This window comes from Oryctolagus cuniculus, chromosome 17, assembly GCF_051225735.1.
Source record: "Oryctolagus cuniculus isolate XC-2025 breed Fujian yellow rabbit chromosome 17, ASM5122573v1, whole genome shotgun sequence".
Lineage (NCBI taxonomy): Eukaryota > Metazoa > Chordata > Mammalia > Lagomorpha > Leporidae > Oryctolagus > Oryctolagus cuniculus.
In genome coordinates this window covers 65,342,460-65,356,262 of record NC_142883.1, presented here as the reverse complement: position 1 = coordinate 65,356,262, position 13,803 = coordinate 65,342,460, and the positions used below count along the sequence as shown (strand labels likewise).

The 13,803-nt window shown below is 66.7% G+C and overlaps 2 protein-coding genes across 25 annotated transcripts in view; both read left to right on the top strand.

Moving 5' to 3' along the window:
* Window positions 1-9,054, top strand: part of PEMT (phosphatidylethanolamine N-methyltransferase) — a 61,070-nt gene extending 52,016 nt beyond the window's left edge. For 10 of the 24 annotated variants that reach the window (XM_051830752.3, XM_008251612.5, XM_008251608.5 and 7 more), the window contains 4 exons: window positions 5,064-5,209; window positions 6,768-6,879; window positions 8,624-8,698; window positions 8,856-9,054. In XM_051830752.3, coding sequence (XP_051686712.1) covers window positions 5,064-5,209; window positions 6,768-6,879; window positions 8,624-8,698; window positions 8,856-8,913 — 391 coding nt within the window. In that variant the 3' untranslated portion in view covers window positions 8,914-9,054. Of the gene's footprint in view, window positions 1-5,063; window positions 5,210-6,678; window positions 6,880-8,623; window positions 8,699-8,855 lie in introns of all 24 variants that reach the window. The other 14 variants (XR_016223662.1, XM_089317109.1, XM_089317108.1 and 11 more) reach the window with 3 other exon arrangements.
* A 2,744-nt stretch (window positions 9,055-11,798) lies between these two features.
* Window positions 11,799-13,527, top strand: RASD1 (ras related dexamethasone induced 1). Its single transcript, XM_002723324.6, has 2 exons — window positions 11,799-12,221; window positions 12,409-13,527. The coding sequence occupies exons 1-2, from the start codon at window positions 11,936-11,938 to the stop codon at window positions 12,960-12,962; spliced, it is 840 nt and encodes a 279-aa protein (XP_002723370.1). The 5' UTR covers window positions 11,799-11,935; the 3' UTR covers window positions 12,963-13,527.
* Window positions 13,528-13,803: the final 276 nt, after the last annotated feature.

The following is a 13,803-nucleotide window of genomic DNA, read 5'->3' as shown; positions in this document are numbered from 1 at the left end:
TGCCATCCGGGGCAAAGGCCAGGGCAGGATCCGGCAGAGCACAGCCCCCTGCCTGGGAGCCCGTTCTGTCCAGAGCCAGGCCAGGCTGGACCCTCCCTCCGAGTGTGCCTGCCCGTGGGGTTGAGTTGCCAGACCCCAGCGTGGTCCCCTCCTGGGCCCTGGGTCTCCCCCGCCAGCACCACTACCACCTGGGTTCTGCATGCTCGGGACACTGATAGCGCAGGCGCTGTAGGAATTGGTTTTCGCTGACTTTCGTCGCACACTCGGTGGTGGAGCAGTCGCTGAGAGTGGAGTTGCAGCTGCTCCTCCTTGGGTGGGACGCATGCTGGCCCCGTGCCCCCAGATGCCTTTGGCCTCCCTGTCCCCTCGGCTCTGCCTGACCCTGCAGGCCCCGGCCTGCACAGTGCTCAGTGTCTGGTGGGTGGGTGGGAGCCAGGCTCCCCCTCCCCACGGCCCAGGCACCCTCGCCACAGGCCCTCACTTCTTCCTGTTGCTGGGGCATCCTCCAAACTCAGCCTCCCCAGGACGTTGGAAAAGGGGTCATGGGCAGCCCTGGGACAGGATCTCTCGGTTACCCCCACCACCACCAGAAGGCAGCAGCGGTGGGTGCTGGATGCCAGCTCCCAGGTACCTGCCCCACCCCTCCCCGGCTCTGCCCCCCTCATGAGCTGTCCACAGGACGCCTCTTCCCACCTACTGGGGAGACGGTGGGGATGTGGCCCTGGGGGCGGGGCCGCTGATAGAATGCCCCGGGGTCTACTCCATGCCTGCAGGTTCAGGTTCTGTGTGTGCGTGCGTGCGTGCGTGTGGCAGAATACACATAATGGAACCTTTACCGTTTTTGAGGCGCACAATTTAGTGACGTTCCATGCATTCCCAGTGATGCGCTTCCAGAACTTTCCTCGTCCCCGAATGAAAATTCCATACTTCCATACCCATAAAACCGTTACCGCCACCCTTGCCTGCCCAGCCCTCCCAAATGTCAGTCTTTTCCCTTGTACAGCCAAGGCCAACGGTCACTGATGGGTCCCCCCGGGCCGGGACACCTGGAGCTGAGGTGTAGCCCAGACCCCCACGGGCCATCAGGGCAGACCTGTTTGCTCTGGCTGCCGAGTGTGAACCGGGAGGGACAGCTGGAGCAGCTGTGGGCGCCCCTCCCTTGCTGGCCTCAGCAAGGAGCCCAGCAGGCACGACCCACTGCCCCCGATGAGCTGCACCGGGAAGGGGTGTGGGGGCAGGCAGAGCTGTGCCTCGCAGGGCCCCTCGGTGCCCTGGGGGGAACCCGTGCTGACTGGTGAGGCCATCCGGGGGCCCTCGGTGGAGCCATGAGCTGGCTCACATCCTGGTCCCTTCCCTCGCCCAGAGTCTTATTGGAAATGTGGCCCCCAGGATTCCCCCGGGGTCTACCCAGCCCCCACACAAGCTCCGTTGGAGGCCACCGCCAGGCTGGGGTTGTAGCTGTCAATCAGAGCTACCCGAGGGGCTGGGTGGGCCCTGGTGGGGAGGAGTGCAGGCAGGGGCAAGCCGAGAGGGGCGCGGTCTCCAATCAAGGGCTGGGGTGCGATGTGCAGCAGGTGCAGGGGGTGCGATGTGAGCACCCCACCCTCTCCCGCTCTGGCAGCTGCAGCCCTGTGTGACGCCACGCTCGCGTCCCTGCAGAGTTTGTGGTCTTCAGAGCTGTGGCTGTGTGGCAGCTGGCCAGGCCCTCAGGGACTGTGGCCGCACGTGCGGCTCTGTCCCTGCAGCCTCTGTGTCCCTGTCACAGCCACATCCAATGCCCGGCCAGCTGGAGCTGCCAGTGGGGCTTGGGGATAGGCCTGGGGGCTGCACTGAGGAGGGGCCCGTGGGGTGGGCCGGGCCTGGGCCGATGGAGCGAGGGCAGGTTGGGTGCCGGGGTGGCATCCACAGCAGACGTCCTGGGGCAGGAGGGGCCCCAGGGAGGTGGGGAGGGGTGGCACCCGCAAGGGTGAGCCAGAATGGGGGAGAAAGGGTTGGTGGGGGGGAAGGGCGGAGGGACTCTGTGAGCCACCAGTGCTGTGGACACTGCCTGTGGCCTGGTATGGGCTGGGGTCTCCAGGGCCCTCTCCCTACGTCCACCCCAGAGCTAAGGGACCTCGGGCGGGTAGAGCATGCACAACCTCAAGGCCCCATTGGTGACCAGAAGCCCGAACCAAGTTCTAAAAATAGAGCCCGAGGCAGTGGAGTGCATCCTGTCCCCCGCCCCGTGCCTGCCTGTGCAGACGCGGTCCATGAGCTCACTCAGTGCGGGGCTCACGGCCACCGAGCCGCTCGTCCCGCCGTGCGTTTCCGTGCAGAATGGGTTGTGTTTCCCGGCTCTGATGCGGGAGCAGAAACAGCACGGTCCTCTATTAGGCGTGGATTCCAGTAAACCCAGCGTTCTGGTCACAGTGTGTACACAGCCGGCTGGGCTAGGGCTCCCCCAGGCCTCGGAGTGAGTACCTGGTGGCGAGCCAGCCCCGCTGTGGGCTCAGCCTCACCGTGGTGCTGGTGGTGGGGACTGGAGTTCCTCCTGCCAGGGGGCCGGAGCTGGGGCCGCAGGTCCGCCGCAGCCTGTGGTGGTGTCTGGTTGATTCCAGGGCAGCCACACAGCCACGCTGGGCCTCTCCCGCACCTGCCCGGTGCACCGGGAGACACGCTCTGCATCGGGGCGGCGCATTTGGGCCCACAGGAGGCCCTTCTTCTGCTGCCTGCCTGGGTGGTGCGGGGGAACCGGGCCGCACAGAGCAGGGCGCTAAAGCCCGCGGCAGCCCGGCTGCATCCCCTGTCCCTGGAGCACAGGGTCCCAGCGACCCTCAGGCCCCAGTCTTCTATCTACTCCTGTCTCTGCCGCTGTCCACAGCCCCAGAGCCCGTGCAGGGCTGCCCAGTGTGTGCCCGGCAAGGAGGCAGGGAGCGACCCTGGTCTGTCTGAGCCCTCCCTCCCACTCCTCCTCCAGAGCCAACAGCCCTGTGCCGCGCTGTCGCTGGTGAACCCCAGGAACACCAGGCGAGTGGCCTGGGGCTGGCCTCGCTGCGCTTGGCTTGGGCAGGCAGGGCCTGGTGGCCGGGCATTTGGGGGTCACCTCAGTCCATGAAGAGTGTCACCTCCCCCCAACACACACACACATACACACACACACACAGACTCTGCTTTGTGGTCCCACTGGAGCTGGAAGGCGAGCCCCGCCTCCACACGGGACCTCAGCCTTGCCCCTCCCTCCCCACCAGCTGTCTGCTCACGGGGACAGTGCCGAAACTCAATGGCCTCGGTGCTGCACCTGCAGGGGTGGAGGCTGGCCTGCTCTCAGGGCTGCCCAGGGGGGGTGGGAGCATACACGGGTCCCCCCTTCACACAGCACGCTGGCTCCCTGGCAGCTGGTGGCCCTGAGCCAATCCCAGCGGCTCAAGCCACAGCCTCAAGGTGACCCTGAGCTGAGCGGCAGGAGGGATGCAGGGCAGCGGTGGGTGGAGAGCTGGGGGTGTGGGCAGCGTGACCTGGGCCGCGTCTACCCTGACACAGGAGTGTTGCTAGAGGGTCACCTGCAGGCGTCTGCTTGCAGCTGCCTTGTTGGCTGTTTGTTCCCAGGCCCCCATCCCCTCCCCCTCCCTCCCTCCTGTAGGCTGAGAGGAGGGAAGGAGGGGCGGGGGGTGAGGGCTGGTCTCTCTCTCCACTTGGCGACTGTGCACTCAATGCAGCCCGTGCCAGGTGCTGGGGAGATGCTCGGGGAAGGACCGGCAGCCTGGACTCCCCCGGAGCTGAGAGTCAAGTTGTAGGCGGGAGCTCCAGCTCAACGTAAGAGCAGTGTCACTACAGTCCGAGTTTACCAGTGAGCGTGGTGAATCCACTGCCTGACAAACAAGCACTTCTGATGAATGGCTTGGGGCGGGGGGGTGGATGAGTGGATGGATGGAGAGGGTGGATGGGTGGACAGGTGGGTGGGTGGATGGATAGATAGATGGAGAGGGTGGATGGGTGGGTGGGTGGATGGATGGATGGATGGATGGGTGGATGGATGAATGGACGGATGAGTGGATGGATGAGTGGACGGATGGATGGGTGGGTGGGTGGGTGGATGGATGGGTGGATGGGTGGATGGATGGATGGATGGAGAGGGTGGGTGGATGGGTGGTTAGATGGATGAATGGACGGATGAGTGGATGGATGAGTGGACGGATGGGTGGACAGGTGGGTGGGTGGATGGATAGATGGATGGAGCGGGTGGATGGGTGGGTGAGTGGATGGATGGGTGGACAGATGGGTGGATGGACGGATGGATGGATGGATGGAGAGGGTGGATGCATGGGTGGGTGGATGGGTGGGTGGATGGATGGGTGGATTGGAGGACAGATGGATGGGTGAGTAGATGGATGGGTGAGGGTGGACTGTGGGTGCTGAGCCGTCCTTGCTGGGAGGTGCCTGGGAGAGCAAGTATGTGGCTGCAGGTCTCCGCGTGTCTTCTGGGCGCCCTGAGAAATGACGGTTGGCTTGCGCAGGAACCTGCCCCACACAGCCCTTCCTCCCTCACCCGGCACCCAGGGCCGCCCTCCAGCGGGAGCGGCTTGGGAGACCCAGACCTCCTGGCCCCAGGACAGCCAGGCTCGGGGGGCAGCTCCAAACCCACTGGCGTGCTGTCCTAGTCACCCCCATTTTGGTCAGCCCACTGCCTTGCCCCGGAGGCTGCCTAAAGGGAGAAGCCCTGGTGGGTCAGTCATAAAGGGACCAGGGGGGCACCCAGGGCCAGTGAATCTGTCTCCCTCTCCCCCCCCTCCCCTCCCTTCACCCCTCTTCCTCCCCTCCCCACTCTCCTCCCCTCCTTCCCTCTGACTCAACGGCTCTCGCTGATTGTCCGTTCCTGAAAACCAGGCCATTTCACACACGCAGGTGGGCCTTGCGGCTGCTCCTGGAAGATCACAGAGCCTGGCAGGCCCGGGCCTGCAGTTCCTGCCGCCTCCCTCGGGGCAGCCAGGGCAGGGCAGGGTTCTGCGGGTGGCCCTGGGTCCCACCTGCAAGCCACAGGTGTTGAAGTGTGTGAGACAGCCGCTCGCTCGGGTCTCTGCCCGCAGCTTCACCCTGGCCATGGTGAACCAGCCCAAGTTGGACAGCCTGGACAACCCCAGCATCCAGCGCCTGGGCCTCGTGCTCCTGGCCGTGGGCATCCTGTTTGTGGTCTCCAGCTTCCTCGCCCTGGGCTTCACCGGAACCTTCCTAGGTGAGACCCCGCTGGCTGCTGCTCCGTGGGCTGTCAGGCCACCAGGGCCTGGGCTTGTCTGTGCTTAGACCAGAAACCGGGCTCCGGCATCGCGTCTTGTCTGGGCAACCTCCCGGCGAGGGGCACAGCTCCGCCCCCCATCCCCGCTGCACTCGGGCAGCTCCCTGTCCACACGGTGGCAGGGTGAGGGCTGTGGGGACAGAGACCCGACCCCTCGATCCCTCGACCCCTGTCAGCCCAGGCCGGTGCACAGAGACTCCGCAAGTCTGGCTCAGCTTCCTCCAGAGCCCACAGCAGTGGCGAGTCCCTGGCTGCGTCCTTGTACCCAGACGGTGCTGTCTGCCACCGCGGGCCTCGCTCCTTGGGCTCCTGCGGCCCCTTGGGTGAAGCCCGCGCCCAGGAGTGGCTGCCCTGTGGCCTGGCTGCGTCCCTAGGAAGGTGGGAGCCCCACAGCAGGTCCCAGCAGGGCAGGGCAGGGCACAGAGAACCCCCCACCCCCACCCCGCACTGCAGCTCTGGGCAGACCCTCCCAGTGGGCGTGGCCTAGCAGGCAAGGGCGAGGTGGTCGCTGCCCAGTGAGTCAGCCCGGAGTGGGTTTCTGGGGCGCCCACCTCCAGGCTCCACTGCCCCACTTCCTGCTTCCCGGCGGCTCCCAGGCAGCCCTGAGCCCCTGCACCCCTGCACCCATTGTTCGCAGACACCAGGCGACAGCGCTGCTGGCAGCCCCCCTGCCAGTGGCTGTCCTAGTTTCTGCTCCATTGTGCTGGGCTGAGCCACAGGAGAGGAGTGGGCAGGGTCTGCTGGCTCCTGCCTCGTCCCCTGGCTGTGGGGGCTGGGCCGGACACTTCGCTGTCCCTTCTTCCTGCCCTGGGGACCGGGCAGTGGGCGGGCAGGCGACTGCCTGTCTGGTGGTCGCTCTCTGCCCTTCCTGGCTGCTGGTGCACAGACACTAAGCCCCGGCTGCCCTCCCAGGGTGGTGGAGATGTGAATTGGGCCAGAGCCATGGCAGCCCTTAGCAGCCAGCCGGTCCCAGGGACACCCCCCCCCAGGGAGAGGATCTGGCTCTGGGGAGGAGGCAGGCCAGAAGCGGGGGCACAGGCCCTGCTGGGGGAGGCGGAGGGGGGAGGGGTACGCTCGGTAAGCAAGGCAGGAATGCACAGAGCAGGGAAAGGCTTGCCGAGGGAACAGCATGTGCAAAGGCCCGGGGGTGGGTGGGAAGAAGGGGCAGCCAGGGTGGCTGAGCTGAGAGCGAGAGGAGAGGGGCAGGGCTCAGGCCCAGCACCCCGGCCCCTGGGGACTGCAGTGTGCCGGGGGCGGGGGGAGCGGGCCCTGGCCTCACCCCCCACCCCACCCCCGCTACTGTCTCCCCTGCATGTCCCGCCCACTGCAGCTCCCCCTGGGGACTCCCCTCTGTGTGCCAGAGGGGGAGCGGTCCCTGGGTCCCCCCCCCGCCACTGTCTCCCCTGCAGGTCCCACCCACTGCAGCCCACCCAGGGGCCTCCCCCTGGGGCCATGGTGGCCGGCCCAGCAACACCCCGCCCGGCCCGTTTGTCCACAGGTGACTACTTTGGAATCCTCAAGGAGGCCAGGGTGACCACGTTCCCCTTCAACGTCCTGGACAACCCCATGTACTGGGGCAGCACGGCAAACTACCTGGGCTGGGCCCTCCTGTGAGTGGGGGACGGGCGTGGGCCGGCGTGGCCCTGAGGTTTGTCTTTCCCACGATGCTCCCATCTCGAGATAGCCATTGCCTGGGTTTTAACCATTTAACAATGCCGGAAGTATCTGTGACCTCTGCTGGAACGTGGGAAGCCCGGGTGGTCTGGTCCCTTTTAGTACAGGCAGCTCACGACCTGCTGGGGGCTCCCCCGTGCGAGCTCCCCAAACCTCCCCGTGCCCCCCCCCCCGGCAGCCTCCAGCCCATGGTGGGGGGGCGGCGACTGGACAAGGCCACGAAGACACGCCCCTCAGAGGGGCCAGGCCCCAGGGAGTGGAGACCAGGCAAGGGAGGGAGGGATCTTAGGGCTCCAAAGACCTGGCTCTTAAATGGCGGACGTCAGGGGCAAGGTGTCCCCTGCTGACCTCCGACCCCGCAGCCGTTGGGGCCACTTCCGGCAGCCTCGGGTGTTAGGAGTGGCTGGGGTTTTTGAGTGACACGAAGCCAGGAGGGACTTGTCTGCTTTCCCCAGACGGGGCAGCCCCCACCCAGCCCTGCGAGCTGGGGCTGTGAGCTGTCCCTCCCGCTCACCCTCAATCCGACTCCGCTCACCTGGCCTTGGGTTCGGCGGGGGGCAGGGAGAGGTGGGAACCGTGTGCCCCTAGACCCGCTCATCTCCACCCAGGCCCTCCCCGCAACCCCCTGAGTTCCCCAAGACAGCAGGTACCTCCCTCCCTGCACACATGTGCATGCGATACACGCGGACACCTGTATAACACATGACCATATGTGCACACACGTATGTGATGCATGCATGACCATGTGTGCACACACATGAACACGCGTGCTAGCGCCCTGGGTCAGAGAACTTGTTAGCAACAAGCCATTACCCCGCAGCCCGGCGCTGACCCAGCCCATCTGTCTGCCACCTGCTAGGGCCCCACGAGTGGGACTCAAGGGTGCCTGAGAGCCTGGGTGGCAGCAACCTGGAGGCCATGAGGCTGGCGCTGGGTGCTGGGCTCCCGCTCCCTCCAGGCCCCCCTAGCCCATCCTGCCTCCATGGGGGTCTGTTAGCAAGAGCATCTCTGCGTGGCAGGGAGGGGCAGGCTGAGCTTCCAGACGGATCAGCAGGGAGAGGTGGGGGGTGATGAGCACGGCCAAGGGTCCCCACGGGTGCCTGTGTCCTCAAGCCCCTCCTCCCAGCTGACCGGGGGCAGCCCGGCCCCTCTGACATCAGAGGTGATTATAGAAATGGACCAGGGGACAGCGTGACAGGAGCTATTTCTGGAAGCCCGAGGCAGATGCGTGCCGGCTCCTTGGCTCCGTCACGAGAAGCCGCCCACGAGGTCAGAAGCTGGTCAGCAGCTCAGAGCCCGCGGCAGGTGCCCTGTCCACAGGGAGGGAGCTGCAGGCCCCTCCTCCAGGGGGTGGGGCGGGGTCTTCCACTCCCCTCCCCCTGCAGCACCCTGTACAGAGGACCCCACTTCTAGAAGCCGTCTTGGTCCCTGGCACTGTCCCTGTCCCGAGAGGCCACTTGTCCCCGCCCTCCCCATGCCTTCCCGCCGCGGCCTTGGCCGGGGACTGAAGCCAGGGACCCCCCCCCCCGGCAGTCAGGGTAGGCAGACCAGGAGACAGCAGATGGGGACCCGGACAGCGGGCACCCTGGCCCCCAAGGAGAAAGCCAGGCAGGGAGGGAGAGGTCTTGAGGGGGGCGGTGGGCGGGGGGCAGCGCCCCTGACGCGCGGCTGTATCCACAGATACGCCAGCCCCACGGGCCTGCTGCTGACGGCCGTGGTGGCCCTCGTCTACATGGTCGCTGTCTACTATGAGGAGTGAGTAGGGGCCAGTGGGCGGGACACGGGTGCACCTGCTGTGCCCTGGTGGCGGCTGAAGGCGCTGGGGGTGGGGGGCCGAGTGGGGGTCAGGTCTGGTTCCCACAGGGGGAGCGGCTGGGGGCTGGGGCCAGCTGACCTCGGCCCGCCCCCACAGGCCATTCACCGCAGAGATCTACCGCCAGAAGACCACCAGGCCCCACAAACGAAGATGACTGGGCCAGGCCCTGCGTGGGGGAGAGCCGCCGGCTGGGGGAGAGGGGCGCTTCAGTGCCTTGGGGGCCCCCGGACCTGCCGTCGGGTGGTTCCAGCCCCCTACTAGGACCACACTCCCCAATAAAGGCGCTCTGACCCCAGCAGGCCCCCTGGCGTCTGTGTCCCCCCACAACCCCCCACCCCGCCTTGCCACCTCCCCTCACTGCACCCGGGGTGGGGGTGGGGCGTCCCGAGTCAGCCCCGCACCCCCAGGAGCCTGGCGGTCCCCACCAAGGCTGCTCAGTGCACACTGGACACCATGACTGTGGTGGGAGCCCCTGGCCGGAAGCCATCACGGGGTCCTCCCGTGAGCACAGCCTCGCGCCCGGCCACCCCTCCTCGTCCTGGCCCCACCCCATCCTCTGCCATGAGGCCTGGGCAGGTGCCCAGCTCCCCACTTAGCGTAGGGTTGGAGTGGACAGACCCTGTGGCCCCTCGCCTGTGTTCACGCCTCGCCCCCTGCCCTCCCTGGATCCCTCCGGGTCTCCCCAGAGGCGGGGTGCGCATGCGCCCTGTGTGTGGTCAGGCGTGCTCAACCCCTGGGGTGCAGAGGACTTGCCAGGTCGCAGGTGTGGTGCTGGGAAGAACCTCTGGGCTGCTGGCCCCCGCACCGCGACACCAATCTCACGTCCCTGTGTCCCCGACGCCCCTGCCGGCCGCCCCCTGCAGTCTCACTGGGCTGAGCCCGCCTCGGAGCTGGGGGCCACAGGGTTTGGGGGGTGAGCTGGCCTCTCGGGGATGGCTCTGCTGTGGCCAGAACAGGGGATCGCCCTGAGAAGGCAGCTGCCAGAGGGCGTGGCCTGGGCTCCAGGAAGGGAGCCTGCTGGGGGAGGGGCTGGCCTGGGCTCCGTCCCCCTTGGGCAGCCACGGCCACACCTGGAGCCCTGAGAAGGCCCCGCCCGGCACTGTCCTCACACCCAGCTCCCAAGAACCTTCCAGAACCTGGGCCTCTAGACCAGGCCGTGTGCCTAAGGCCTGCCTCAGAGGCCAACTATCCAGGCCCGGGTCATACTCATCGCTTGGTCAGATACTATGAAACAGTTGCCATTGCACCCTGCTCAGGGACCCAGCCCCTCTGCAGGCTAGGCCACGGGGAAGCTGGGGTGTGAGCGCCAGGGGCAGAGGCTGGTGGGTCTGGGGGATTGCAAGGTGGTTTGCAGACCCCCCCAAGGCTTCCTGTGTGCAGCTGGGGCACCAGGAGGCAGCGCTATGGGGAGCCGGGCAGCTCAGCTGTCCTAGCAGTGGGGCAGCCGAGCTAACCGGAGTCGGCTCTACTCGTCAGTCCTGGAGGCCGTGTGCGCCCGGAGGCCATCGGCAGGGGAATTGGCAGCTGGGCCCAGGGCTGAAGGGACCGACCTCCACAGGGAGGCCGGGCATCCATGGGACGCGCGCGTGATGCAGCCAGGAACACCCAGGCCGGGCAGGGAGGGGAGGGAGGCGCTCGGTCGAAGCTGGGGTCTGGTCCCCTGGGTCTGCACAGCAGCGACCAAGGCTCGGGCCCTTGACCCTGCCGCCCTTGGCCACTGCACCTCTCTGGGGTTAGGGGCAGGGGTGCTGTTGGTGGTGGTGAGGATGGCCCTGTGGAGTCCACTTTTTCCCCAGGCCCTGGCCACAGGTACAGGCCATCCTCGTGGGGACACACAGGGAGGAGCCCGTGAGCCCTCCAGGGCGCACTCTGGTGGGAGGGAAGCCAGCCTGGGGTGGTTAAGAGTTGAGAGGCCCAGGGTTCAAGCCCCAGCCATGCAGTGGGCAGCTGTGAGACCCCCCTTCCCCGGCAAGTCGCTTGCTCTCTGCCTCAGTTTCTCCACCTGTAAAATGGACAGAGCCAGCGGTCCTTGCCCCCACAGCGGTCTCGCAGAAGGCAGCATACATGTAGGTGTACAGCAGCGCCTGGTGGGCTTGGTACTCCGAGCCCCGGAGGCCTGAGCACCCAGCTGCACGCAGCCGCAGGCCACCAGCGCAGACGGGCTGGAGACCTCTGAGCTCCTCCCCACCCCAAGGCAAGCGTGAGCCTTCGCCTTCTGCAAACACTGGGAGGAAGGCAGGTGGCTGGGTGGGCAGAGCCAGCCGATGCCCCCCCAACCCTGGATCCCCCATACCGGACGCCGCGAGCCAGGGTTTCCTCCTGAGCTCCAGACGGCCTATTTCTGGCCAGCATCGACAGCCGCTGGTTCCTGATGGACCCGCAGCCGGGCCCTGCCCCGCGCTCCAGCGTTCGAGTGCAGGCCCGGGCCGCAGCCACGCGGCCGGGAGAGGCCCCCCAGATACTGGGCTGCGACCCCCACCCCGCTGCAAGAAGAGGCTGCGGATCTCGGGGGACCAGGAGCTGCCCGAGGGCTTGGCCCCCACTGAGTCCCTCGCTGCGCGCCGCAGTGGGGCTCTCTGCCGCCCCCCTGCGGCGGTGGCCCGCAAACACGGCCTGCCGGGGACGCGCTCCCCGCACTGGGGCAGCCGGGGACCCGGCGCTGGGGGCTCAGACGGACGCGGTGCGCGCGAGCACCCCGCAAACGCCGCTGCTACCGCGGGGTGACTACAAGCGATTTCTGGGGAAGCTGAGGACCGAGGGCAGCGGGCGTACGCGTAGGCCCGCGTGTACTTGTTGCGGGGTTGGGGTTCAGGGGGATCCTGGCCCCAAATCACAGAGGCGCAAAGGCACGGCCGGGACCAGAAACCCCGAGGTCCCCCTCGCCCCGGCCTCGGGCTGCTGTCTCCGAACGGGCAGCGGGCAGCGGGCAGCGGGCAGGGCCCGGCTGGGGCGAGTCCGCGGGACGGGGGCGGGGCAAGGGGCGGGGCTCCCGATGGGCGGGGCTTGGCAGGCGCGGGCTGCATATAAACCCGGGCGGCGGGCGCGGGGAGTCAGAACGCTCTGTTCCCGGGATCGTGCCTCCAAGGATCTGAGCCGAGCCGAGCGGGAGCCTCTCCGCGCCCGAGTCCCCGCCGAGCTCTCCGGCCGCTGCCCGCCTCCGCGCTGCTCTCGCCCCCATGAAACTGGCCGCGGTACTCAACAAGATGTGCCCCGGCGACTCGGAGCTGAGCATCCCGGCCAAGAACTGTTACCGCATGGTGGTCTTGGGCTCGTCCAAGGTGGGCAAGACGGCCATCGTGTCGCGCTTCCTCACCGGCCGCTTCGAGGACGCCTACACGCCCACCATCGAGGACTTCCACCGCAAGTTCTACTCCATCCGCGGCGAGCTGTACCAGCTGGACATCCTCGACACGTCCGGCAACCACCCGTTCCCGGCCATGCGGCGCCTCTCCATCCTCACAGGTGAGCCGGGGGTCGGGGCCGGGACCCTCGCTCGCGCGCGCGCGGGGAGGTGCAGGGGAGCCCAGTCCGGGACCTTCGCCGTGCGCGCCCGGAGCCCAGCCCGGGACCCGCGCCGTGCGCGCCCAGAGCCCAGTCCGCCCCGTGCCCGCCACGGCCGCCGCCCTCACCTCCCTCTCCCCGCCCGCAGGAGACGTGTTCATCCTGGTGTTCAGCCTGGACAACCGCGACTCCTTCGAGGAGGTGCAGAGGCTCAAGCAGCAGATCCTGGACACCAAGTCGTGCCTCAAGAACAAGACCAAGGAGAACGCGGACGTGCCGCTGGTGGTGTGTGGCAACAAGGGCGACCGGGACTTCTACCGCGAGGTGGAGCCGCGCGAGATCCAGCAGCTGGTGGGCGACGACCCCCGGCGCTGCGCCTACTTCGAGATCTCGGCCAAGAGGAACAGCAGCCTGGACGAGATGTTCCGCGCGCTCTTCGCCATGGCCAAGCTGCCGAGCGAGATGAGCCCGGACTTGCACCGCAAGGTGTCGGTGCAGTACTGCGACGCGCTGCACAGCAAGAAGGCGCTGCGTGCCAAGTGGCTGCAGCGCGCGGGCAGGGGCGGCGGCGACCCCGGCGACGCCTTCGGCATCGTGGCGCCCTTCGCGCGCAGGCCGAGCGTGCACAGCGACCTCCTGTACATCCGCGAGAAGGCAGGCGGCGGCCAGGCCAAGGACAAGGAGCGCTGTGTCATCAGCTAGGGGCCCCGCGGCTTGGGGAGGGCCGTGCGTTTCTTTTTGTGGTTATGTTAAAGAGTCCAGTGCGTGCGTAGCCGCGGCCGGCCCTGGCTGCGCGCCCCCTGCGCCGCGCCGCGCGCCCGCGCCCTGGGGAAGGCGCCGGCGAGCCGAGAAGGGACGGTCATCTGTTCGCGAAGGAAAGACTACTGGCTCAGCCTGGGGCTCCCCCAACCTCTCTGAGGGTGGGAGAGGGGAGGGAGGGGCGCCAGGCCGCTGCTGGGTTCTAGGAACGTCCTGGCCGCCCGGGGGTCAGGACCGGCGAGCGTTAGCTTGTCCGTGGCCCCTGCGCAGCCCCGAGGCCTTTGCGCTCTGGAAACTGCCAATCCTAGGCGAGTGACTTGTTTACATGTGTGTGTGAGGAATCGCACAAAGGACAAACAAAACGCAAAACTTGCACTTTAATAGTTCCGGTGTCAGCATGGACAAGAACAAAAACTCATCCAGGTGTTTATACTGTGTGTGTGTATGTGTGTGAGGTCTTTATTATTATTGTTGACTTTTTTAATATAAAATAAAATTCAGTATGGAAGTGCGGACTTCCTTTGCTTTGAGACGGCTGGAAGGCAGGGGCAGGGCAAAAGGGAAAGGGGCAGGGTTTCCACGGATCCACCGACCCAGGAGCTCGGAATTCACCAACCCTGCGCTCCATGAAAAGCTGGGGAAGACGGAGTCCACGGCCCAGGCTCTTCCACTTGGGGCGCTATCCAAACCTGTATCAACCTTCGCATAAGGGATTTTTTTTTTTTTAAGATTTATTCATTTGAAAGAGTTAGAGAGGTCGGTCTTCCATCTGCTGGTTCACTCC

What these genes read in the sequence shown, in the direction of transcription:
- RASD1 (XM_002723324.6), top strand. Translation starts at nt 11,936, where the DNA reads ATGAAACTGGCCGCGGTACTCAACAAGATGTGCCCCGGCGACTCGGAG. An exon ending in GCGCCTCTCCATCCTCACAG is followed by an intron (nt 12,222 to 12,408) that starts GTGAGCCGGGGG and finishes CCCCGCCCGCAG; the next exon opens with GAGACGTGTTCATCCTGGTG.